The following is a 25,275-nucleotide window of genomic DNA, read 5'->3' on the forward strand; positions in this document are numbered from 1 at the left end:
TTCAAGAAACAGCTGAAATCGGCCTCCGGAGAGGGGGCGTAACCGATGGAATGCAGTATGACAGCGCGAATACGGCAGGCAAGAGTCAAGAGTGCACTGCTAGCCACTCGTAGGGGGCGTGGTGCACCGCAATTTTGCATTTCATCGGTTACGCCCCCCTCTTTGGCTATATTACGGTTTCACGCACATCAAAGAAACAGACAGAGAATTTAGTATTTTTTTTTTAATTAAAAAAACTCAGTCGGAGCGGAAACATTATCCCTAATCCCTAATTGTGTTTGGGAAAGAATTAACGGTAAAGAATTTTTCATAATCTGATCTGCCTGTAGTTCCCCTCGCGCCATTATTCGAGCATCCTGGGTAGAGCCTCCGTGTTCTCGTTAGCACTGTCAGTTTTCCCTTTGAAAACCGGTTAAAAACTCCGGTTTAAATCGCGAATGTCGCCCATTGAACTGCACAAAAGAGGCGGGAAACCGGTTTTTCTCCCAAAAGTCCAAGACGGCAGCACCGAGAGCCGCAGCACCACAGCAGTGGATTCGCGGCGGAGGGAGGAGTTGTCTGTAGGACGTACTCGCGGGAGGACGGACGGATCTTGGCTGTCGCCGATGCCGGACGGGCATGCGTTTGCAGCACGCGGGACAGTGATGGCGAAGCAGGAGGGCGGCAGCCTGTCCGGGCTGTACGTGTTCGTGGCGTCGTACGTGGTGCTGTTCGCCATCGCCGGCGTGCTCCTCTTCGGGCCCAGCATCTTCCCCAGGTCGGAGCTGCTGGTGGACGGCCTGCTCGGACACGAGGCTCTCGGACTGGACGCCGAGATGGACTGCAACTCGCTGCGAAACGTCACCGACGTCAAATTCGTGAACAACGGCTGGACCAAGACGGTCTACAGCGGCTTCTACTTGGGCACCCCGATCGCCATCAAGACGGTCAACCCCAAAGGAATCTCTTTACAGGAGTGTCTCGACAGGGGTGAAAAAGACAAAAACGTCTGCTACCAGAGGTCTGCGTCCAAGATCATCAACGAGACGCTGCTGCTCAGACAACTAGTCCACGAGAACATCATCAAGGTTGGTATATTATTTTTGCTCTTTTATATGTAGAGGGTGAGATATCGATTTTCCCGAGTGTGTGGGGTTGTCAAGGGCGCGCCCGCGTTGCCAGACATTGCGCTATAAATATAAACCCTCCAAGGGGGTGAAATATTAAATATATATTTTTTTAAATTTGTCAAAAGACCAGCCTGGTCTATTTTAAAAATTTGAATTAAATAAAATTGCGCAGATTTTGAGGGTGAGCAGGGGCTGAGAATGAACCTAATAGACGCGGAAATTCAGGGCGAGTCTGGAAAACTTGTTTTTTTAAATCTGCAACCCATAGGAGTTGAATTATTAATTTTTAAAATCAAGCAAACATGATTTGTGACATTTCGAACTTTATATTTTCGGGGCCCAGGCGGGGCCCTATGGGCCGGATGGCACTTATTCTGGCACCAATCGATGCTCCTTAACGAGGACAATCCGCCCGTGTGTGGTTTTCTAAAATGGGACCATTTTTTGAATTTTCACGAATTTATTTGTACCAATTTTTTAGAAAAAGTCTAAATTTACAAAAAATGGTTTTATTTTTCTTAAAATTCGGCCGTTTGTTCGATCCTCGACAACGACCCTTCATCGGAAAGGTCTCAAACAGGGCTTTGATATGGCATACCCTGACGACCTTTTTCAGGGTAATTCGACCTGAGATCCGCCCTTAGACCGGTTTTTAATGCTTTTTCAGCGATATTGAGCACATTTGCAATATTTTTCAACGGTTTTTCAGGCAGCAATCGATGCCCCTTCTACCGAAATTTCGAAAGGTTTTTATAAAAAAATCCTAGGAATTGTTAGGGTGATGAAACTTGTTATTAATTGAGATATAGAGGGTCAGATGTTAAAAAGGGATTTTTAAATTCAAGGGAAAATAAAATTGAACATGCTTTTGGGCCCATATAGCAGTGAGGAAACCAAACCCTATTGTCGGGGTAGTACTTGAGCAATCGATATTATGAAATTTCCAACTATGTGGCCATTGCACCGACCTTGTAGGCTTTGTATTACGAGACAATAATTGAATTTTGAGCTGTTTAACCTAATTTAAGGATCTAAAATAGTCGTTCCGGCCATTATAATTCCTCTGATTAACCGTTTCACTTGGCAATCTTATAAAAAGTGTCTTTCACCGAGAAAAATTGAGAAATAAAAAAATGACTTCACTTCCCAGGACATAATCGGGTGCGACAGTAATCTGTTTAAAAACCTTGGAATTTGTTTTGTATTATGGTTACGCAAGAATTAAAAAAGGAAACACACATGCCATAAATTCCTTTAAAAAAACAACCTTTTGTTCCGTAAAAAAACTCCCATACTTTGAAAGCAGAGCAAGGGGGCGCAAAATAGAATGAACAGTCCAGGGTTACGAGAACCGTCAATTTTGTTGTCATCACTGCTTTAGCAGGTCAGCTTTCGATTCTCCACGCACGCTGTCTCTGTATTTACGAGCGTGCACAATTAAACGGTGAGGTGAAACCCAAGCGAGCTGTTTAACAAAATATAACTATAGTCTTATACAGAATGCTGGCAGGTCGTAAATCACACATTTTTATTGAGCTTCAAATGGTTCGCGGCGTGAAAGGGTGCCTGCCAGCTGCACACGCTGCCCACCCAGCGATTGACTCATTCTTACAGGCATGGGAAATATTTTTTCTACCCTTCAAAAGAAAGCATCAAATAAAATTAATTTTTTAAAATGAGCTAGATATTATAAATTACCTGAAATTCATTTGTTTTTATTTAAAATTCAAATTTAAAACCAATCTTAAATAAAAAAGAACCTTGCTTGAAAAATTTGCCTATTTCGAAGCTGCGCAGTAAACTTGTGCGCATCTTACGCATGCGCAGTATGTTCAAATCGCTGAGAAATCTTACAGGAAGGCTGAAACTCATCTCTGCGCATGCGTGATCCAAATTGAAACCCTCTGCGCAGCCATAATTCCCACTGGGGTCCGGATTGTGATCTGTGTTAGTTTCCCGCCGGTCAGAAGGCAATATGGCGTCGAAGTAATGGAGGCCAATCAGGAGAAATTCCTCAGAAGTGTCGAAAAAGAGGCGTGGCGACCTAATTATTTCATTCCCGCGAATTTTGTTACATTTCCATCAGCATGATGTGCCATCTAACGGTCGATTCGCCAATTACCGGGCTAATCAGCTGTTTTTAAAGAAATAACAATTAAAATATTCATCATGTTGAAGCTATTTTCATGATTTTTCCCGCCGCACTCTACCAGACGCCATATCTGCGCGTCACACGATAAAAAAATTATTAGTCGTCCCGCTCGTCTTTTGGGGATGATTTTCTATCGACGCCCGGTGCGAGTTGTGCCGCTCGATTTCGCGCAGTTGGGGTGCACGAGGGCGAGCTATTTCGGGCAGCCAATTACAGCGGAAAGCAAACACAGGTGCACAAACAGAAAACATTTGGGCTGGCGTGTATTATATAGCAGACGCCGCTGACTGAAATCGACTGCTTTGATTTTGTTGGCCGGCGGCCAGAGCCGCGCGCGAGCGGGATCGTGGGCGTTTCGATGTAACTACTTTTTCTCTTTTCGTGCGGAGGCAGCACGCATAAATTAGAAAAAAAAAATTAAAATAAAGCGGGGACGTCGAGCGAGCATTACTTTTGAAAAATTGCTGCCATCCGTTTCTCACAGTGGCGCGGCTGCTTATTTTTTTTTCTTTTCCAACACTCGAGTGTGTGACACTCGAGGAGACACATGCCTGGAAAAAAATTGACGCGACGACCCTCGTTAATGGCTCGCGGCTTAGAATCTGCCAGAGTGACAGATTACTTTTCTCCGCACCCGCGTGAAACTGCGCCATCACCATCACTCTTAAGCACATTGGCAAATTTCGTTAAACTCAAATTCTAAAATAGGAAAAAGGGAAATCTTTAGTTGTTTTTACTAAAACATTGTTTTTTAAATGGATTAAACTGCCTGAATTTTAACGGAAATTGAACTTCGATGCGTATAAAACAAGAAGACATTCGGAGAACATGTTAAATACCTGGAAAATCGCTTACCATTCAGCAGAGAACCAATTTTTTGGTGTCCTCTAGCAGCTAACGGGTTAATATTTATATTTTTATTCGCAGAAATTCATTAAAAGTTGCATTAATTCGATTTAAATGCGAAAGAAAAGACGAAATCATCAAGAATTCTTTGCAGGAACAATTCTCGACGCTGATTGGCTGACAACGCGCATGTCAGCATCTCCCGCGCAATTTACAACGCATGTAAGCCGTTGCTAGGCAACCGCGGAAGCTGTTGACAAGCGTTTTGCATCAGCCAATCAGCGTCCAGGATTCTTCAAGCAAAGAATTTTCTGATTTCCGTCTTTTAAATCGGTTTTAATCGACTTTTGAACAATTTCTGCGACTATAAATCGATGAATCAACTCTTTAGATGCAAAATTAGGCACTAAATAGTCAGGATTTTTGCTCCTCGGTTGGAAAAAAACCCTGGCAAAGATAAATTAAATCTAATAGTTTTATACGAGACAAGGAAATCGAAATAATAACCAGTAAAAAAACTTTGGAATTAATTTAGCTGGGATTTTATTGGTTTTTGTGCAAAATAGATAACATTTTTTAGGATCATTGCAATTCTTTTGCTTATTTAAGTTTTAAAACTGCCTGAAAATTATTTTAAATAAAATTTTAATAGGGTAGAGACCGCATAATGCATCGTTAGAAACGATTTTTCATCATTTATATAAGATATTTGGACAGTTCCCCCAATTTTCTTTGACAGGAAGAGGCCATCTGTCACCCGATTGACAACGGCAGCAATTTCACGGCGTGGCTGTCGCGCGGGAGCCGCAAACAAACACTTGTGGAGAGGCGGAGGTTGCGCGCGATCAAGGTGCGATAATCACACCAGAAAGAATCTCTCACGCAGCCGAGCAATCGCCGCGCGTCAATCAAATTGAGAAAAGCGGCAGCTGCGTGGCGCGAATTGAAAAGCTGCGAGTTCACACACACACAATATGCGGCGAGGCGAGGCGAGGCGAGGGGGCCACGCGCGATTTCAATTGAGCGTCAAAGATTGGCGTCTCGAAAGCGGGGCTTTTCTCAAGAGCAACCCTCATATGTGTCGCTCCGGCCGGGCAAAAATTATATATATCAGGGGGAGATCGGCTTTCAATTTCAATCTGCTGGTTTTCTCTAGGCACGCCGTGTGCACCATCTGGGGCTCACTCGGTTTTGTTTCCCTCCTCCGCTCCGCACGCCAGCCACGAAAGTGTAAAAAATGAATTTCACGTGGCACTCTGGCACTGCCACTGCCACTGGCAGCCAGCCTTTTTTACTCTACGCTCGCGTAATCCTATCTTGCACTTTGTGGAGAGAGACGTTCGTGATTTAATTTCAGGAGACAGCAGCTCGCCTGTCATGTTTCAGGTTTATTTTGTTGGTTTTCGTAATATGTATAAAAAAATAAACTCGTCTTGGATTATAAAGTTTCCTTGGCAGCCGAGGATTGTTTTGAAAGGTTTCTTTTTCATGTTTATGCTTCTCTGGTCGAAACGGATTACTGTCATTGACACACATGTGAAATCTGACTGCGCTGGCTCGGAGAAAGAAAATATTGTAAATAATATTAGTCACGTGTTACATCTCCTATGACGCCTGACAGCCGTGCAAATTAAGAAAAATATTAAATATCCGTCTCTCCTTATTCCTCACATGAATATTTTTTGATGTTATCCCTTTAAAAACCGCTGATTAACCCGGTAATTGGCGAATCGACCGTTAGATGGTACATCAGGCTAATTTAAATACGCGGGAATGAAATTATTAGGTCGGCACGCCTCTTTTTCGACGCTTCTGATTGGCCGACTGGATTGGCGTCAATTATTTCGACGCCATATTGATTTCTGACCCGCGGGAAACCAAAACAGATCGCAACCTGGCCCCCGGTGGGAATTACGACTGCGCAGAAGGTTTCAATTTGGGTCACGCATGCGCAGAGATGAGTTTAGGCCTCCATATGAGATTTAGAATCGATCTGAACGTACTGCGCATGCTTAAGATGCGCACAAGTTTACTGCGCAGCTTCCAAATAAGCGAATATTCAAACAATTAAAAATTTCAACACTTCTGACCGGCGGGAACCAAAACGAATCGCAAACTAGACCCCGGTTCTTCTTTCCTCATATTTTAAATTAAATACAAAACAAAGAAAAATCTGAAACATCCGTGATTTTGAGAATGAACAGTCGTCTTCCTGCATTGAAAACGAACTGTCCCTCTCTCGGGGATGCTGCTGCTGCTGGAGAACATCTCGGCGGGCCACTCTCTAAATATTATAGTTGGTTCAAATAAACAATGAGCGCGCCTGTAGCAGCTTCCTCGTGTGTGTGTGTGTGTGTATGTGTGCGTAAAATTGTTTTACCACAAATATTTACTCAGAATTTTGGCTGCTGCGCCGGGAGAGCGAGAGAGAGCGGAGAGCTGCTGCTGGCAGCAGTTTAACATCGCGCCCCGAGACGCCGAGACGCGTCAACGCTTTTTTATTTCACTCCTCACAGCTTGTTTTATTCCACGCCTTTATAAATACACAGAGAAGAGAGACGCGCCTGCACGGATCGAGTGCACATGCTCTCGCACACCGACTTATTTTCTTTCCATGGCAATATACATCTCGCGCCCTCCGTCTCGCCATCGCCATCGCCACCGCATCAACAGCCAGTTCCTATTCATATCAAAACTCGAAACTCGACTCTATTATGTACACACATGTCATGCACTCGCGGATTGCACGGTGCTCCGCGCAAAAACACGCTCTTAGAATATTGTTTTCCTTTTTAAACCACATCCTGAATTTAAATTAATTTAATTCTTAATCTAAAAAGAGCAGCGAGAACAGTTGAACACTGTAAACGGTCTTTTATAATTTACTATCCGGTAAAATAAATTAAATTAATTAATTATTATAAAATCTTTCACAAAAGAATTGCAATTTCCACAAAAATGCAAAGCAATTTTAATTGAATTTAATCGAAGAAACACTTTAAAAGTTGATTTAATTGCGAATTAAATGACAAAAATATGAAAAAAAACAGCAAGAATTCTTCGTTTTAAAAATCCTCGAAGCTGATTGGCCGACGCAACATGCTCGTTAACAGCTCCCGCGGTTGCCTAGCAACGGCTTACATGCGTTGTGAATTGCGCGGGAGATGCTGGCATGCGCGTTGTCAGCCAATCAGCGTCAAGGATTTTTTCAAGCAAAGAATTCTTGCTGCTGATTGTTTTTATTCTCAATTAAATCGGTTTAACGCAACTTTTAATAAGTTTCTACGATTATAAATCGATGGACCGACTCTTTAGCTTCAAATTAGACAGCAAATCAGCATTTTTTACTTGAAAAGGAGAGGGGGGAGAGCCTATAAAAATGCCTGCTATTAAAAAATCTCTTTTCGCGCCTTCTAAATTTAATTAAAATAGATTTAGAACTTGATTCCTACGCCTATTTATATTTTAAAATTATTTCTATTTAAATAATCTGAGTCAATTAAAATCTACCAGCCTTCGTATGCCGTTTAATTGCTATGAATGGTGTTGATAATGCGGCTCGGCTGGCTCTTCGCGATGAATATGAATGCGTGAAGGAATCGCGGCTCAGCTTTAATGAGCGGGAAAATTTCTCGCCGCCGCGCGGTCTCTGTTTCATTTATACGCGCGGCGGCGCTCTCACATTCATATAATTCATTAATTGCGTGCGCTTAACGAGGGGTGTGACGTTTTCTGCTGGGAAATAAAACTCGAGGAATGCTGCTCAATGGCACGTCTTTTTGAAACAAACAAAATCACTTAATTTCGGAAAGAAATGGCGAGATTTTATTGCTCTGCTCCTGTTACACGCAGCCCAATTAAAATGGCAGGTAAACGCGGCGATAAGAAGCCGCGAGAAGCACGACGAGATAAAACCTTGGCTGCGGACGAAGCGAAAGAAAGAAAGAAAGAGTAAAAATAAAGAGGCCGTTTTGCGGTTCAACAAGCCGAAGAATTATTGCTGGCATTGTAATCGGGCAAGACGATCGGGATTGTCTCCGGAGCCAGTGTCTCTGCTCATTTGAATATAAAATCAGCATGCTGGCTGGCTGACTGGCTGCTCGGAATAAATTTAGCCTTTTATAACAGCGAGCTGGAGAGGGAGCTTCTGATTTTGTATATTCCCAAGGCCAACAACCGGCTCTCTCTCTTGCTCTCTACAACACACAAAGTTGGGCGTAGAGACTTTATCATCGCTCTATAAATCAAAGGATACATGTGCCTCCTTATTATTGCCAACATTGGCTAGCTGGATAATAACACACAGTATAAATAAGGACGTGTCAGACCATCGGCGTCTCGCGGCTGCTTTTTTTATTATTCGTTCGCTCGCCTTCTTGTTTATTTGCACCGCGCGGCGTCTGTACCACACGCTGCCCAAGTTTTAACTAGGCCCTGCCAGCCAGCTCGCTGCCCATCCAGCCTCTCGTGATTGCACCGAATTGACTCTTGGCCCTGAGCAGCGCGCACTCTCCAACTCAATCAACGGTTCAACGAGCCACTCAGCACCATGAATTTGCATTATTTCTTGCCTCAAAAACGCCTCATTCAATTTGGCCCGCGGTTTCTTTTCATTGTTGCCTGGTCGTTAATCCCGCAAAGCCGAAATTTTCAGTTTATTTTTAATTTAAATTATTTTTTATTTGAAGACCATCTTTTACGTATTTTCTGAGCTCACCAATCGATTCCTGAGGGTCGAATCAGGTATAGAGGATGCTTTTCCCGTTAAAAACGTGCAGTGCAACGTGCGAATTTTTTTCCCGCCAAAACAATTTGAACGAATTTGCGAGAAATGCGCTGATTTGAGCACTTGCAGAGAGACCACCTGTACGAATGACTTCTTTGTCACTTCCAGCCAGTTCTGTTTTCTTTCCCGTGTGTCAGAAGTCAATATGGCGTCGAAATTCATAGTTTTTTGAATATTCGTCTATTTTGAAGCTGCGCAGTAAACTTGTGCGCGTATTAAGCATGCGCAGTATGTTCAGATCGCTTCTTTATCTTACTGGGAGGCCAAAACGCATCACCGCGCATGCGTGACCGAAATTAAAACCTTCTGCGCAGTCGTAATCCCCATCGGGGGCTGGGTTGCGTTTTGTGTTGGTTTTTGACGGAAAAAACATCCATTACACCTAATTCGACCTTCAGGAATCGATTGATGGGCTCAGAAACATCATCAAAGACAGTTTTTAAGCATTTTCTGGTTCCTCACTACCCTTTCTTTACCTAGGAGTGGTAGGGGAGCCAATCAAAAGCACTTTTGTCGTATTTTCCTGCCAGATTTTATTTAATTCTTGCCTATTAACCGACGGAAACCCCTGAAAACCTCTCAAAAATATATTTTTTCATTGTTAGCAGAGGAGCTGTCAGTTTTCTGTCAGGATTTCCCTCTCTCCAGGGTAAAATCCGTCTCCTATTTACCTGACAAGAAGTCGTCCCACATGCAGAGCTTGTTTACAATGGTCTGCTGCTTGTTAGTATTCTAACCCTTTGCCTCTTAAATAAATAACGAGAAAAAAATGCAGGCTGCGAGGAAAAATGCAATTTCATTGCTGTTTATACAGGGAGAGGCGTAAAGTTAAATAAAAAAAGAGATAATCATGTTTCACGCTTCTGATGGAGTGCTCGAAAAAGCACACAGTCACTCTGCAATTACATTCCACAATTTCTTCTCTCTCTCTGCGTGTTTATTTCTCTCGACGGCGATGACGACGAATTCATTCTTTTTTGCCTCGGCAAAATGTTGCAAAACGAAGAGAGCGAAAAGCGCCGGCGGAGGAGCGGCGGGAGAGGAGCAGGGATCGCTCGCTCGCGAAAAGAGCGAGCCAGGCATTTTACGACCTGCTCATGAGCAGCATCAGGTACATAATCGTGATCGTCTCGTTACCGTGGCATGAAAAATGTTCGCAGTAGGAGGCCGAGAAGAAAACTTTATTATTATTTCCAATTGACCCTCCCAGGCTCTGACATTCCTTTAAGATAGATACCATCTCGCGCGCGCATCATGAGACCGCTCTTTGACTCTCCAAACACAAAATACACACAACGGGCTTTTTCTAAAATGTTTGTAATCATTTTGATTGCTCCCAGGAGGGTCTATTGTTCCTTTGTACCAACAGAAACACTTAATTTGATACACCTGACAGATTTGATTAGTGAAGTACACATTTAAATTTGAAAATAAAACAAAAATAAGGCGAATCGACCGTTAGGTAGTAAATCAGGCCGATGGAAATTTGAACAAAATACGCGGGAAAGAAATTATTAGGTCGGCAAGCCCCTTTTCTGACGCTTCTGATTGGACACTGGACCTTCTCCTGATTGGCTGCCATTATTTCGACGCCATATTGGCTTCTGACCGGCGGGAAACCAACACAGATCGTAATCCAGACCCCGGTGGGAAATACGACTGCGCAGAAGGTTTTGATTTGTGTCACGCATGCGCAGTGATGAGTTTCGGCCTCAATGTAAGATTAAGAAGCGGTTTTTACATACTGCGCATGATTAAGATGCGCACAAATTTACTGCGCAGCTTCAATAGACCAAAAAATTAATCTAATTTAAATGCCGGTCGACCAAAGCATCTCCAGGAACCAAACGTTCTATTATTTGCCTTTTAATCAGCGTGTGTCTCGTCTTGGTGGCGATGATGTTTAGTCACGGACGGTTGTGTTTTTTTTTCTCCTCGGACGAGCGAGCGAGTCGAGTGGAGAAACAGACGTCAGCTATTTGTTTGGCGATTTGCTACATCTCCTTAGAATTAACACGCCGTTTAGAGCGAGCTGAGCGGACGCGTCTCCTCCTTTCGTCAGCACATCAGCAGCTGGCAAACAGGCAAGAAAAATATATAAGCAGCCGACCGACCGACGGATGGACCAGTCGATAGGTGAATAAACAGCCCGGGCAGAAAGGTAAACAGACAGACGCGCGCGAGAGGAGCAGTCAGGGAATAAGTCGGCCCCTCCACCTTTTGGCTCTCGGGAGAGAGAGAGAGAGAAGCAACTAACATCATAAATCAGAGCCTTGTTTCAAGACACACACACGGAATTTGTATTATAAATATGCATAATAGTGTCTGCCGACTGCGTTCGAGCGAGAGAACCCCGCAGACACGAGAAAACAAGGCGATTGTTGCTGCTGCCTGGAAAAAGAACCTGGGCCTCTGCCCCCCAGCTCGCCGTAAAAAATCTATCATTGTTGACATTGGTTAATTGGTTAGGAAAAATAAGCTCGTGCACGATTTATGGGCCTGCACAGCAAGGCATTTATTTTTGTGCGACGCGTCCTTCCTTAAAATTTATATATTTATAGTTTCTATTATATATTAGGCGCGCTCTTCCGTTGGGAGAAATCTGATTGTGTGCGGCGACCTATTTTGCGCGTCTAAATGAAAGCCAAACAAAGGAAATTCTTCTCAATTTTTGGAAACACAAAAGGGGTGCTCTAGAAAGTTGACACTTTGTGCCTTTTTTCTCTTTTTTGATTTATTTAAAAATGAATAGAGCATAAAAGGTAAGGAAGATTTATATTTTTACTGCACCTTTAAAATTTAGGTCATTCTATACAAACATCCGACACGTGTTTGTTATAATGTATACGGAAGGAAATCATGAAAATTCCTTCAGAACAATGTATATTTTTGTTGTTATTAATTTACAAATAGCTGATTAGCCCGGTAATTGACGAATCGACCGTTAAATAGCACATCAGGCTGATTTAAAACACGCGGGAATGAAATTATTAGGTTGGCACGCCTCTTTTTCGACGCTTCTGATTGGCCGAATGGATTTTCCTCCATTAGTTCGACGCCATATTGAATTCTGACTGGCGGGAAAGCAACACAGATCGCAACCCGGCCCCTGTTGGGAATTACGACTGCGCAGAAGGTTTTAACTTGGTTCACGCATGCGCAGTGATGCGTTTTTGCCTCAATGTAAGATTTAGAAGCGATCTGAACACACTGCGCATGCTTAGGATGCGCATAAAGTTACTGCGCAGCTTCAAAGTTAGCGTGATTTAAATATAAAAAATTTAATTTTCAACCAACACAGATTTCAAGCCGGTGGTTGTTTTCTTAATTCGCTGCTCGCTCTCAAATCAATTTTGAAACCAGTTTGGGTGCCTTGCACTTTAAAACAAACAAATTTATATAAAAGAGGCTGGAAACCAGTTTGCTGATGGTGCTGTGGCTGTGCGTGTTTTAATTAAAGAAAATCTTGGGCGGGTCTAAATAGCAACATCACGACGAGTGACAGCTGAATATATCAGATCTTGGGATTTGCGTCCCCGCAGGTGAACAAAAAAACAAAAAACAAATCCCCTCTGCCCTGCCTGAGTTGCCTGGCTCCTCCGATTTCCATTTTCAAATCGGATTACGAAACAGGACTTGTGTGTGTTGGTGGGTAACTAAAGCCGCTCGCTGCGCACGAGCAAAAAATAAAAAAAAGAAATAGAAAAATAAATGTTACACACCTCGCGCAGCGTGTATCATCATTATCTGATGAAATGTCCAACTCGGCTGGAATCGTGCGGAATTTTATTGGCAGACGCCGATAGTTAGGGTTTCTCCCTCCTCACTTGCCTTCCCACCGACCCACCGACCGGCGTAAAGTAGTTTTTTAGACTCTGTGTAAATGTAAAGGTAAAAAAGGCGTCCGAATTCCTCGTCATCGTGATGTGGCACTCTTTCTTCCATTTATTTCACGGGTTCTGTACTGCTATGTCACTCAAAAATTAGAATTCAACAGCTCTTTTTCGGACAAAGAGTGTTTTTTCTATATTAATTAATTCCTGGAATATAAAATTGTAACTGTCAGGGGAGTTAAAATGAAAATATAATTAACAAATAGATCAGTAGTAGTTTTTAAATTTATTTTAAAAATTTGTACAAAAATCTAAAACTGCATTAAATTAAAATTTTCATTATTTATGAGAAGATAAAAAATAGTTCTTTTGAGTCTTGAAAGTTATTTTAATTTTTTTCAAAAATTTCAGAGTTTCGAAAGAGGTGTGAGTTTGCTCTGATTAAAATTCAGCAGTTGATAGAAGCGTCAAAAACTGCATAAATTCAGAAAGCTGATTAAATTTCCAGTTTTTTCCTACGGAGCAAATAATGCTTCCCTGAATATCAGCTTTATTTAATAAAATAAAAAATTTATTTCAGCTTTAATGTCAAATTCGTGGCTTATAATTTATTTGAACAATGATTTGTGGGCAGGCAGTAAATCACTGTGTGAGGCAGCGTTGAAATTTCCCACACGCGTGCGACAGGAAGCGAATAAAATGCGCGTACGCGTACGCGGGAGGTGTCGCCGGGCCGTTTTGGCGTTTTGACTGACACTCGAATTTATTAGTGGGGCCATAAAGTGTGTGCGCGCTGCATTTTAAGCGCGCTGATAAGCCTGCCAGAGAAGAGAATCTTCTATCTCCTGGCTCGCCGCAGCACATAAAATAAAACATTATATCTCGGCGCAGAGAATTTGGCATTCTGCGTCGGCCGCCGATGATAATGACCAGAGTGTGTGCCCGGCATTCGCTTTTTCTTTACGTCTTCCTCTGCTGCCAATAATACAAATGGCATCTTTTCCTTGGTGCAAAAGACAATGAGAGCATTGTTTCTGACGAGAACAAATAATATGTATAATTCTAGGAAATGAGGAACTGTTGTAATTCTCTACTTTTTGGTTTTATGATCGAGCCTCTGGCGAGCATGACGGAATTTTGAGATGCAAAAATTTTCGCTTCAATTGTAAGGAAATTATTTTCTGAGATTATTCTCGAAGCTATTCATCTGTTAGTAAACAAATAACAACAACCCCGGGGCTTTTTAAAATAAATAAATAAATGCCATTCCTTCCACTTTTTTTTTAGAAATTTTATAATAAACAAATAAATTAAACGCCATTTAATTCTGATTGAAATTCAAGCTGGCGTTGAGTAGAAGCAATTAATTGTCCGGTTGCTCTGTACTGTACGCCGAGACTTAATTGCACAAGAAGATAATAATGAGCTAAATTGTTGCGCTCGCGACTCGAATGACTCGAATGACTCGATCCGCAGTTGGCTCACGTAGCAGCCGCAATTTTGCACGCTTCCACTTTTTCTACTCGTCTCGTCACTTGCGTTCGACGTTTCAAAATGTATTTATTCCTTCGCGAGCGAGTATTTAACAAGAAAAGAATAAATTGAAGTGTTAGCAGCAGCTGCCGGTCTATTTTTTACAATTGATGACAGCCTTTGTTTCTTTTCAGCTCCTCCGACAACCGCTCATTAAGATAATTTATCCTATGTTTTCTTTCTAAATTGCTGGCCGGCCGGTCGACCTCCCGCTTTAAAATTCCTCGCGTCTATTTTCTGCTCCACCGAGAGCGAGAGTGAGAGCGAGGCGCATTTTTTTTATTTTTTCTATTAAATAAAATTGATTCGCTTAATAGCGCGCGTGTGTGTTTGAAGACAAAAAGCGGTCTGACTCATTCCTCTTCTCGCCCATTACACTCAGTCAATCAGCAATCCGAGCAGCAGACGAAAATACACAATGAGCGCCCGCGGCCGTGCTTGACCATTTTTTATATTTGCTTTTGTTCGTGGATATAATTTCCCATTTGTTTTTACGGGCGTGCATCGCGAATTTTAGCCAATCAACGCCTTTCGATTAGAATTGAGGGAAATTGAAGTCAAAATCACCCTTTGAATTTAAAAATAAAAGAGAAATGGGACTTTTTGTGAGGGCTTTTGGGCGGGCAGGGGGTAGACTTTGAAGTTAATCCAACGCAGAATTTTACGGCAAGTCTGAAAAACTTTGGTTTTTTAGTCTACGACCCATAGGAGCCGAGTTATTAATTTTTAAAGTCGAAAAAACGTGATTTGTGACATTTCAAACTTTTGTTTTCGGGGCCCAGGCGGGGACCTATGGGCCCATCGGGGATGATTGGGGTACTAATTGATGCCCCTTTGTGAGGAGCATCCACTCGTGTTCGGTTTTTCAAAATCGGACCATTTTTCGAATTTTCACGAATTTTTTTCTTCTGATTTTTCCAAAAAATCAAAATTTGGTTTTATTTTTATTAAAATTCGACTGTTCATCCGATTGCGGACCACGAACCCTCATCAGACAGGTCTTGAGTTGGGCTTCAACCTGGGATACCCTGACGACCTTTTTCAGGGCAAATCGACCTGAGATCCGCCCTGAGGCACTTTTTAAACGTTTTTTCAGCACTTGAAGGATTTGAGTGTCGGTTGGCAATAAAATTATGGAAGCAGAAGAACATTGTAGCGGTTCCCGCTTATTGGCGTTAACTTAGTTTGTAACCTTTAGATGTCACTTGTAACTGTATGATAAGCTTTTCTCATTTACCCTGTATAATACACCTTCACTGACCGCTCACCTACGCACGCATACGGTCATGTCGCATTTACCTCTCCGGCCGGAAGTATAATGTCGTGCGCATATATGACGCTTGTAATAACTTATAGACCCGAAGATAATACCGGGGTAAGCATTGTATTTAACTGTAATAATAATTATTGTTATTCTCGACTCGCATATTGATGCGTATATTTATTGTTTATATATTGACTTTCCTTTGAGATTTTATTGTGAATATTTATTATGTAAAACTTTACAGTCTTAATTATGGATTAAATCTACGTCTACAAAGGAACCAGATGCATTTCCTTTTGGCTCGAACCGAGTATCCCACAACATATTTAAGCTGCTGGTGGCGCGTTATCAGCAGTTGTCGAGACGTAATTGCGTGCTACTGAAGAGAAGAATACACAAGACGAGAGTTGAGCCGGGTGCCGTTTTTTTTCTGCCTGATAACACTCTCTCCCTCGCGCCAGTGATAAGCTGATAATTGTGGCTCGTCTGCATCAACAGAGGCTGCCACTATAGAATTTCCTTCAACACCGCCGAGAGCATTGCAGTGACGCTGCACGCGCACCCGACGTGCACAGAGGATGCGAAAAAGTTGAGACAGATAACGCCGGAAGAGAGACACCTTTTCAGCCGAATCATCGACAAATAAGCCGCTTATTTATATATTTATAGACGATTAAATAATGTTGATTGCCACTCGAAAAGAGATGTATTAAAAAAATAAAATTAATAAATAAAACGCGAAATAATTGAAATTCGATTATCTCGGCTTCTAGTGGAGCAAATAAGACAAACTCAACGGCATTTGAAAGCTTATTAAAAGGGAAATTAGGATTTAGGTCGTAGGACAACTTAAATTTGATTGAAAAATTAAAAACGTATTTTTAAGCTGACTTTGAAACAGGGATTTTTAATTTTTGACCTGATATGAAGGTAAAACCGATTAAAAATAATTATTCTTCACTGTTTTAGGGGGTTGGCAGTGAATATCCACCCCTATAAGAATGTCTTTAGGGGTGGTTTATCCCTTTTTTATTTAAAAATCATGAAAATAAATAATTTTTCCTCTTGAATGACTAATTTAAAAAATATTTCCCTTTAGTAACCGACCGAAAAAAAATATCCCGAAAGCGAAAGCTTGTCTAATGTCTTGATTTAGAAGCGAAAAGCTTTTTCTAATTTTCCTGCTCGACTGTGCCTGTGCAGCCGCATCCGCTTGTTGAAAAATGAAAGAGACGCGCGCGTCTCCGTCTGCTGGCTGAGGATTTTATTCCGCCGAGTGCGCGAGTAATTTATGGCCTGCGATTTGACAGAGCATCTGTGTGCGAAATGTGCAGCTAGTTAAAAATATGTATGTGTACGCCGCCGTCGCCGCCAGGTCAATAATTCATACGAGCGGAAAGAGAGCGACGCTTGCTTTTTGCCGCCGCCAACTCGTTTTCTAATTAGCTGCATTCAATTAGATCCACGCAGGAAAAGCAAAATGCCCATTTTTTGATTCTTATGGCTCGTTAAAAAGGATTTGCAATGTTTTAAAGCCTAACTAGGCCGTAAATTCGAGTCGCGAGTCTTTTAATTAGGCGAGTGAGGCGCGACATTCGATTCGCTGTGCATTTTCTTTCGCCTAATTAATTGGAGGCGGCCAGTTTTTCTCACAGCAGACGCCGTCCGACCGGAGCATAAAATAAAATTTAATCCCGCGCGCCGCTGTCTAGCTGTCTTCCAGTTTGCCGATTTTATCATTTTATTAAAATTTATTAACTTGTTTTGCTAGCTGCTCCACGCCAGAAGAAGAAACAAGAAACGATTTTGGCGCAAAACACACTCGAGGATTTGTTATATTATTTGCTTCGAAAATAATGTGAGCAGCGATTCACGGTCGAGATAAAAAAAAATGCGGCAGGGAGGAGTTCAAATTTATGAACAATTTTTAATCGAAATAAACGCGCGGTTCATGGATTTCAGGCTTAAAAATTATTATTTTTATTAATTGATGATTAAAACCCAATGGAAAAATACGCAGTTAATTTTTGAAAAAATTATTTCCACCCAAACCTTTGAATTAAACAATTTTCCTAATTTCCAACGTTTAAAATTGGCAACCCGACATGTTTGCCTGCAGCCGCGAGCAGAGCAAGGGTCAACCTTCGCGATCCACGCCCGCATAAAAACAAATGGGAAGTTATATTATACGAAAGGCGAATATAAAAAATGGTCAAACGCGCCTTACCACGGGGCATCGATTGGTACCTGAATCAGCACCGTAAGGCCCATAGGGCCCCGCCTGGGCCCCAAGAACAAAAGTTTGAAATGTCCCAATTCACGTTTTTTCGACTTAAAAAATTAATAACTCGGCTCCTATGGGTTGTAGAGTCAAAAACTAATTTTCATTGGACTCGCCGTAAAATTTTGCGTTGAATGAACCCTTAAGCAACCCCCGTCCACCCCCACCGGAGTAAAAACCCTCAAAATCTGATACATAAAATCCCATTTTCTACTGATTTTTTATTTTAATTTTGAATTAATTCAAAAAGCCCTATTTATCTTCGGCTTCTAATTAAAGCCCCCTATTTATTTATTGTTTTTATTTTTTTTCGATTTGTTTCATTGTAGTTTGCACGGCCGTCTTCTCAGCTGTTGACAAAGAGCGTTTTGAATCTAATTAACGTTCATTGAAGGCTTCTGACAGGAGTTTAATTTAACAGCAGCCTCTCCTTTTCCTGACTGACTGACTGGCAGTGAGGTGCCGATTTTGGTCTTGTCGCAACCTTGGCCGCGCGCACAATAGGAGAAAAAATAAAATAAAATAAAAGAGTCGAATCATTGCGGTTCAATATTGTGACGCCCGGCCGTTTAATTAAAAAGTGTGTCGCAATTCGGGCCACGCAGCCGCGGCGGCGCAACATGCAAATTTCTCTTTCTGTCTCTCTCTGCGTCTCGTGCGCGCATAAATTGCGGCTAAAATATTGTGTCAGCTTGTTAACATAAATTATGAGGGCCTCGATAAGCGCTTTGAAGTCGCCGCTCTCGTTTTCTCGTCGCCGCCGCCGCCGCCGCCGCCACGCAGCCGCCGGACCATTATATTCAAATGCGCCGAATTAAAAATGCACGCCGACTTCTGCCTTTCTTTGTTTTGCTTTTCGGCACGATGGTTTTGCATACAATACACGGCTGCTCGGCTTTTCGAGTTTAATTATATAAATAAATATTGTGCGAGTTAAAAATTCAAATAATAAATCAGTCGACTTTAAACATTGGTTTAAGGACCAAAGGGAGTGAGATAAAATGAACGAGCATTAGTTTCGGCGCATATGAGCCGAGTTATTTAGTTTTAAAGTCGAAAAAACGTGATTTGTGACATTTCTAACTTTTGTTTTCGGGGCCCAGGCGGGGCCCTATGGGCCGGATGGAGCTAATTTTGGTACCAATCGATGCTCCTTAATGAGGCACGTTAGCCCGTATGCAGTTGTTCAAAATCGGATGATTTTTCGAATTTCTGCGATTTTTTAAAGGACCGAAATTTTGAAAAACTCAAATTTAAAAAAAATACCATTTTTATGCACGGGGATCCAAAATGGGTTCCCACCGATTCTACGGCATGCGTAGGCCCAACGCTGGTCTGGAAACCAATTTTGAAACTTCCCGTTCCCATAAAAAAATTAAATTTATTTTTGTCCGGATTAAAAAGAGCCGAAATTTTGGTTTTATTTTTATTAAAATTCGACGGGTTGATGGATTTTAAGCCACAAGGTCTCAAATGAAAGGTATCAGCAAGCCCTACCACCTGACATACCCTGACGACCTTTTTCAGGGTAGCCCACCCTGAGATCGGTCCCGGAGCCTCTTTAATTTTGATTTTTTTGTAATAATAATTCCCTTTTTTCCATTATTAAAATTTCCAATTTGTGTTCTCAGGTGCTGGGTTCGTGCATCATGCCTGCTCAATCTGGCTCCAACAGCTACGTTGCCCTGGTGACGGAGTTGGGAGAGCCGCTGGACGCGGTGCGGCTGCTGCAGCTGCCGTGGGAGGACAGACTCCGGGTACGACAAACGCCTCCACTATTTTACCATTTTCCTTATTAAATATTTATTTTCGAAAAATTTCGCAGCTGGCACTCGGAATGGCCAGGATTCTGTACCTGCTCGCACACTCGCCCCTCGGATCTCTGGCGATGAACGACTTTCGTCACCAGCAATTTGTGATAGTCAACGGCGAACTCAAACTCTCCGACGTTGACGACGTTGGTAAGTTAACTCAAATAAAAACCACCGCTTTTTTATTTCATCCCCTTTAAAAAAATTAAGTTCGACCCATAAAAATGGAGTTATTGATTTTTAAAGGCAAAAAACGTGATTTGGGACATTTCGAACTTTTATTTTTGGGGCCCAGGCGGGGCCCTACGGGCCCAATGGAGATGATTTGGTCACTAATCGATGCCCCTTGGTGTGTTGCGTCTGCCCGTGTGCAGTTTTTCCAAATTTGACCATTTTTCGAATTTTTACGAATTTTTTTCTGTTGATTTTTTTAAAAAAGTCGAAATTTTGGTTTTATTTTTATTAAAATTCAGCCCTTTGTCTGATTTGTAAGCACGACCCCTCATCAGACAGGTCTTGGGAAGGGCTTTAACCAGGGATACCCAAGCGACCTTTTTCAGGGTACCCCGACCTGAAATCAGGTTTTTAATGCTTTTTTCAGCGATTTGAGCGCATTTGACGATGTTCTAAAAACTTCAATCTGATTTCCAGGCTTGGAAGAGCCGTTTTGCGTGAAGAACGAGGACTGCGTGAAGATGCTGCCGCTGCAGCTGCGGAACGCGTCGTGGGCGGCGTCGGCGTCGTGTTCGCCGCATTTGCGCTGCGTCGGCCACAACGAACGCGTCAACGTGCTGCGCGCCGGCAAGCAAGTCATCCAACAGTTCCTGCCGTTGGGCGCGCCGGCCGGGCTGCGGCCGCAGATCCTCAACCTGCTCAAGGGATACAGGGACGCCTCTTGGAACTCGGCCAGGATCCTGCTCGAGACTGAGGCTCTCGTCGACGCGTTCGCCTCCGGCAAGTACCTCGAGACCAACGAAGTCTTCCGCGCCGACTCACTGCCAGGTTAGACACGGCTTTTCTTTATTGTTATGCTTTAAAATTTTAATTAGATTAAATTAAACTAACAGAAAAAATTTAAAATTCTTTTCTTTGCAGGCTTCGTGATTCACGATGAAAAAGATCTGCCCGGCCAATTCGACTACCCGTGTCCAGGGTCGACCAATAGTGTCAACTGCGTTCATTCGGTGTACAGCTATCAAGAAGCTGCCGAAATTTGCTCGGCTGACCCGAGATGCAAGGCCTTTGTTATCGGCTTCGGCAAAACCTGGACTGGTAAATTAATTTTTTTATTTTCATGCTTTCAATTTATAAATAACTGATTTAATTTTGAATTAAAGTATAAGGTGGTAATCTAGAGAAATTTTTTAATTTTTTAGCCACGAAGAAAGCATTTTTTGGCAGTAAATCGAATCAGTGGGTTGAAAGGGGATGAGGGTTAGCACCCCCTGAACACTTTTGGTGGCAAGGGGAGGTCGAGCCGAGTCTAACGGTGGGTAGTTTTTGCAATTCTGGTAATTAAAACCCGAGATTTGGAGTTTGCAAAATACGAAAAAGTCGAAAAATTCGTGATTTTGTGTTTTACAAACATTTAAAAATTCAAATCTCAGGTTCTAACCGTCAGAATTGCAAAAACTACCCATCGTTAGACTCGTCTTGACCTCCCCTGACCAGCGAAAGGGTTTAGGGGTGAAAACCCTTATCCATTTCAACCCCCTGACTCAATTTCAATAGGAAAAATGTTAAAAAATATATTTTTTTAAATTTAAAAACACAAAATAAATGTTTGAGGGTAAGCAGTCCTTTCAGCTGGTTAGGGAAGGATTAACAGTTGGTAGTTTTTGCAATTCTGATTATTAGAACCCGAGATTTGGAGTTTGAAAAGTTTTAAAATACGAAAAATCGAGTTTCGGAGTGGAATTTCTTTAAAAAATAAAACAAAACCAGCGATGAAGAACTTGGAAAACACCTAATTTATTAAATTGCTCCACTAGAACCTAAACTTTCCCAAAATTATCCCGAAAAAACTAATATATTGTCTTAAAAGACTGATTTCCAGTGTATATTTCGTTAAAATCATGCCTCTTTAGTCATTTAAAAATAAAAACATAATTTCCAGACCTAATAATTGATATATTTTCTGTTATTCCAGATCGGTCATTGGCGATTTTCAAGTCAGGAGTGGGCCCAGCGAGCACGAAGCGGGGCTTCCAACTGTTCGTGCGGCAACAAAGCCCGCGCTGAGCAAACTAAATTCCTTGTGACATCCTTTTCCGAGCCTGGCTGTGATTTTCAACTTCCCTGAGAGGACCAAAGACTTGATTTATTCAAAATCATGATTAATAAACCATGTTACTTAATTATAAGGATTAAATTATTTGACAGAATAGAAAAAACACGACTGGCAGTTTTATTTTAATAATTTTATTCCTAGATTAATTAATTCATTAATTAATACAACAAGAGGAATGTTGCAGACTTGACTGGCACTCTGAAATTCCGGTGATTTGTGCAATGCAAAGCTGAAAGGATTGAATATTATTAAATTATGGCAAAACCACTGCGTGCACTAAAGTCCGACATTTGAGTCAAAAGTATCACAGACACACCAAAATCCGCCGCTTCGTGAAACACCACTTTTCTTTCTTTTATTAAAATTGTTAGTTTGAGTGCGAGATCACCAGCCAGGAGATGAACGCGTAGAACAGGAAAATCGGATACACTGCCAGCGCTTTCCGGTCCGACGGCTGACTGTCGCCCAGAAAAACAATCGACGCTGCAACACAATTAAAAAAAAATTATTTGGTTAAAAACGCGATATTCGGCATTTCAGGGTGCACCCTGAGCCCCTTGGTGGCTTCCAAAGGGTCGAGCTAAACATTTTCTCAAAGCCCTTGATTTTGTCTTTTTAACGGTGGGCAGATTTTGTTAATCAAAGCATTACAGAAGCCGTCAGGTGGCGTTAAAGTGGCCAAGAAATGGGAATTTTATTAAATCGATCGCTCAAGAGCTACCCTGAGGCCAGGGTTTCTTTTCTGACCTGGTTTAATGGTCTTGTCCGACCTCAGGGGTGATTTTCAGCAAATTCCAAGCGTAAAAATCAACAAACTGCATTTTTTAATTTTTTCCGGAGTGAAAAAATACCATTTTTAACATTTGACCCTTTGTATTTAAAAAATGTCAAGGTGACCACCCTGAAAATTTCTAGGCACGTTAAAAACCTTTAGAGGAACATTTTATCCCACAGTTTGAAATAAATTAAATGAAAAATTTCCGAGATTTTCAAAATTTTTCAATACACTAAAAAAATACCCAATTTGGAAAATTCCAAATAAATTGTTTCAAATATAAAAGTTGTTGCCGATCCAATTAGGCATCTTTAGGCACAAATTTCAATGCTCTAGCTCAATTAGAACCTGAGATATTCTCGATATTCTCAATCATGTATACTCCGAGCGGCTGTTTTCCTGTCACCACCAAAATTATTAAATATTTCCTTCTTTTCAAATAAATAAATTCAATTGCTCGTGGAACTGACCGTAAGTTGCCCATCCGAAGCCGGTAAGCGTGGCAATTAGTCTGAGGATGAAGAGAGTGGTCGACTGCGTCGCCATCAGGATGATTCGGCACGCAATCAGCGCGAGAACAGTCGGCAGCAAGCAGTAGCCCAGCACGCACACACTTTGGAAGAACGAGCTGGAAAGCAAATAAAAACAAAAATCCATTAAAAATAAGTTTAGCGAGAAATTTTAAAAAATAACGACAAGTGGCGGACGGCCAACGGGCGCTTCGGCGGCGGAATTGCGACCTGAGGAAGGTCGGTGAAAAACAGAGGTAAAAAATCATCAATGACTATCGCCAAATGTGCTTGAAATCGCTAAAAAAACATTAAAAACCGGCTTCAGGGTGGATCTCAGGTCGGGGTACCCTGAAAAAGGTAGTTTGTGCATCTCAGGTCAAAGCCCTTCCCGAGCCCTGTCCAATGAGGGGTCGTAATTGACGATCGGACAAACGGCCAAATTTTTATAAAAATAAAACCGGTTTTTAAAAATTTCTACTTTTTTGAATATTTGGCCGAAAAAATTCATAATAATTTTAAAAATGGTCCTAATTTATAAAATCGCACACGGGCGGACGCTCCTGACCAAGGGGCATTGATTGGTACTTAAATCAGCACCGTCGGGCCCATAGAGCCCCGTTCGGGCCCCAAAAACAAAAGTTTTAAATGTCACAAATCGTTTTTTGGACTTTAAAAATTTATAACTCGGCTCCTATGGGTTGTAGAGTCAAAAACCAAAGTTTTTCAGACTCGCCATAATATTCTGCGTCAAATGTGCATAAAATCCACCCCGCCTACCCCCACCGCAGCGAACAAATCCAAATTATGCATTTTTAAAGCTTCCTGTTTTATTTATTTTTAAATTCGCCTACGGGTCTGATTTGATTTCTGACGTTAAATCCCACCATTCCGCGTTGCCACGCGTCGAGTGCTCAGGTTTTGCGTCCAAATTCGCGCTTTTGGCGACTTTTTACCACAGGATGATACAGAAGTCGAACTTACATGTTTCCACCGAGCAGTTTGGAGTTGAGGGTAACCACCATGGCGCCGATCCAGACAATGACAAACACCTCAGCAAACTCGGGCCCGCCGTCGTTGTGGTTGATATCGTCACTCGAGCCCTGCAGAATCCTGTAATCATTTTTAATTAGAGCACCGCCAAAAAACAAAGCATTTCTAGCCAACAGGGTAGTTTAAATCCACATACCTGACTTGGCCTCTTTAAAATTCGATTGCAAAAGTTTATAAATTTAATTTGAATGTATGAAAAGACACTTACATCGCCATGAAGGTGCACAGCAGCAAGGGACCCCACAAATCCCCTGAAAAAAGCAGAATTTTAATTTAAATTCGAAAATTAAACATTTACTCACATTCTTTTAAGAGGCTTTTCTTCTCTTTCGGGTACAAAACGCTTTGGAATTTGACGCCGACGGCCTTCAAGTCCCTCATCTGCAAACAAACAATCAGGACGAAAATATTTTCACTGCCGAAAATGGTACCACTGTCGTTTTAATTGGCTCGTCGAGCGTGTTGAACTCGAGATTTCCCTCGACCTGCGCCGTTCCCGAGTTGGGAACGCTCATGTTCCCTTCCAGATTCTCCGGAATTTCCTCCCCATCGTTGTACAGCTGCGTTGTGCGTATACGTGAAAGAATCAGATTAATTAAGAAAACAAACTGCTTACGTCAAGGGTGGTGCTGTTCATTCTGATAAGCAAGAAAGAAAACTGGTCTGTGCGAGTTTAGTCCCTGATCCCGGACGAATTTCGAAATGTTCGACGCCTCACGAGAATTTCTGCACACTTCTCAGGTCTGAAGACGCGAATTAACCTGGATTTTACGCTAAAATGCGCAGGTAAACATTTTCTACGCCTGCTGATTCGGCTGTCATCAAGTTTTGATGTCATATGGGCGGTGGGCGTGGCGTTGAGCGAATGAAAAATACCGGTTAAATCTAACTAACCGGTCTTTTCCGTTATTTTAATTGATAATCAGCATAAATATCCTAAAATATAAATGTTTACTGATATATATGGATTTATTTTTTAAATAAAATTAAAAACTAAAAGAATGAGATAAGAAATTCACTGCTTGATAAAAAC

General features: G+C 41.9%; 2 protein-coding genes across 2 annotated transcripts; one reads left to right on the forward strand and one right to left on the reverse strand.

The window, feature by feature from the left end:
• Nucleotides 1-422: 422 nt before the first annotated feature.
• Nucleotides 423-22,010, forward strand: LOC135946482 (extracellular tyrosine-protein kinase PKDCC-like). Its single transcript, XM_065494708.1, has 6 exons — nt 423-1,067; nt 19,436-19,561; nt 19,630-19,765; nt 20,267-20,617; nt 20,711-20,887; nt 21,765-22,010. Exons 1-6 carry the CDS (start codon nt 438-440, stop codon nt 21,854-21,856), a joined length of 1,512 nt encoding a protein of 503 aa, XP_065350780.1. The 5' UTR covers nt 423-437; the 3' UTR covers nt 21,857-22,010.
• A 10-nt stretch (nt 22,011-22,020) lies between these two features.
• Nucleotides 22,021-25,067, reverse strand: LOC135946484 (protein YIPF6). The gene is made up of 7 exons (XM_065494709.1): nt 24,859-25,067; nt 24,674-24,802; nt 24,545-24,623; nt 24,451-24,493; nt 24,174-24,302; nt 23,151-23,308; nt 22,021-22,388 (listed from the first exon to the last, which is right to left on the reverse strand). Exons 1-7 carry the CDS (start codon nt 24,877-24,879, stop codon nt 22,273-22,275), a joined length of 675 nt encoding a protein of 224 aa, XP_065350781.1. The 5' UTR covers nt 24,880-25,067; the 3' UTR covers nt 22,021-22,272.
• Between the last annotated feature and the right edge of the window lie 208 nt (nt 25,068-25,275).

This window comes from Cloeon dipterum, chromosome X (assembly GCF_949628265.1).
Source record: "Cloeon dipterum chromosome X, ieCloDipt1.1, whole genome shotgun sequence".
In the NCBI taxonomy this organism is placed as follows: domain Eukaryota; kingdom Metazoa; phylum Arthropoda; class Insecta; order Ephemeroptera; family Baetidae; genus Cloeon; species Cloeon dipterum.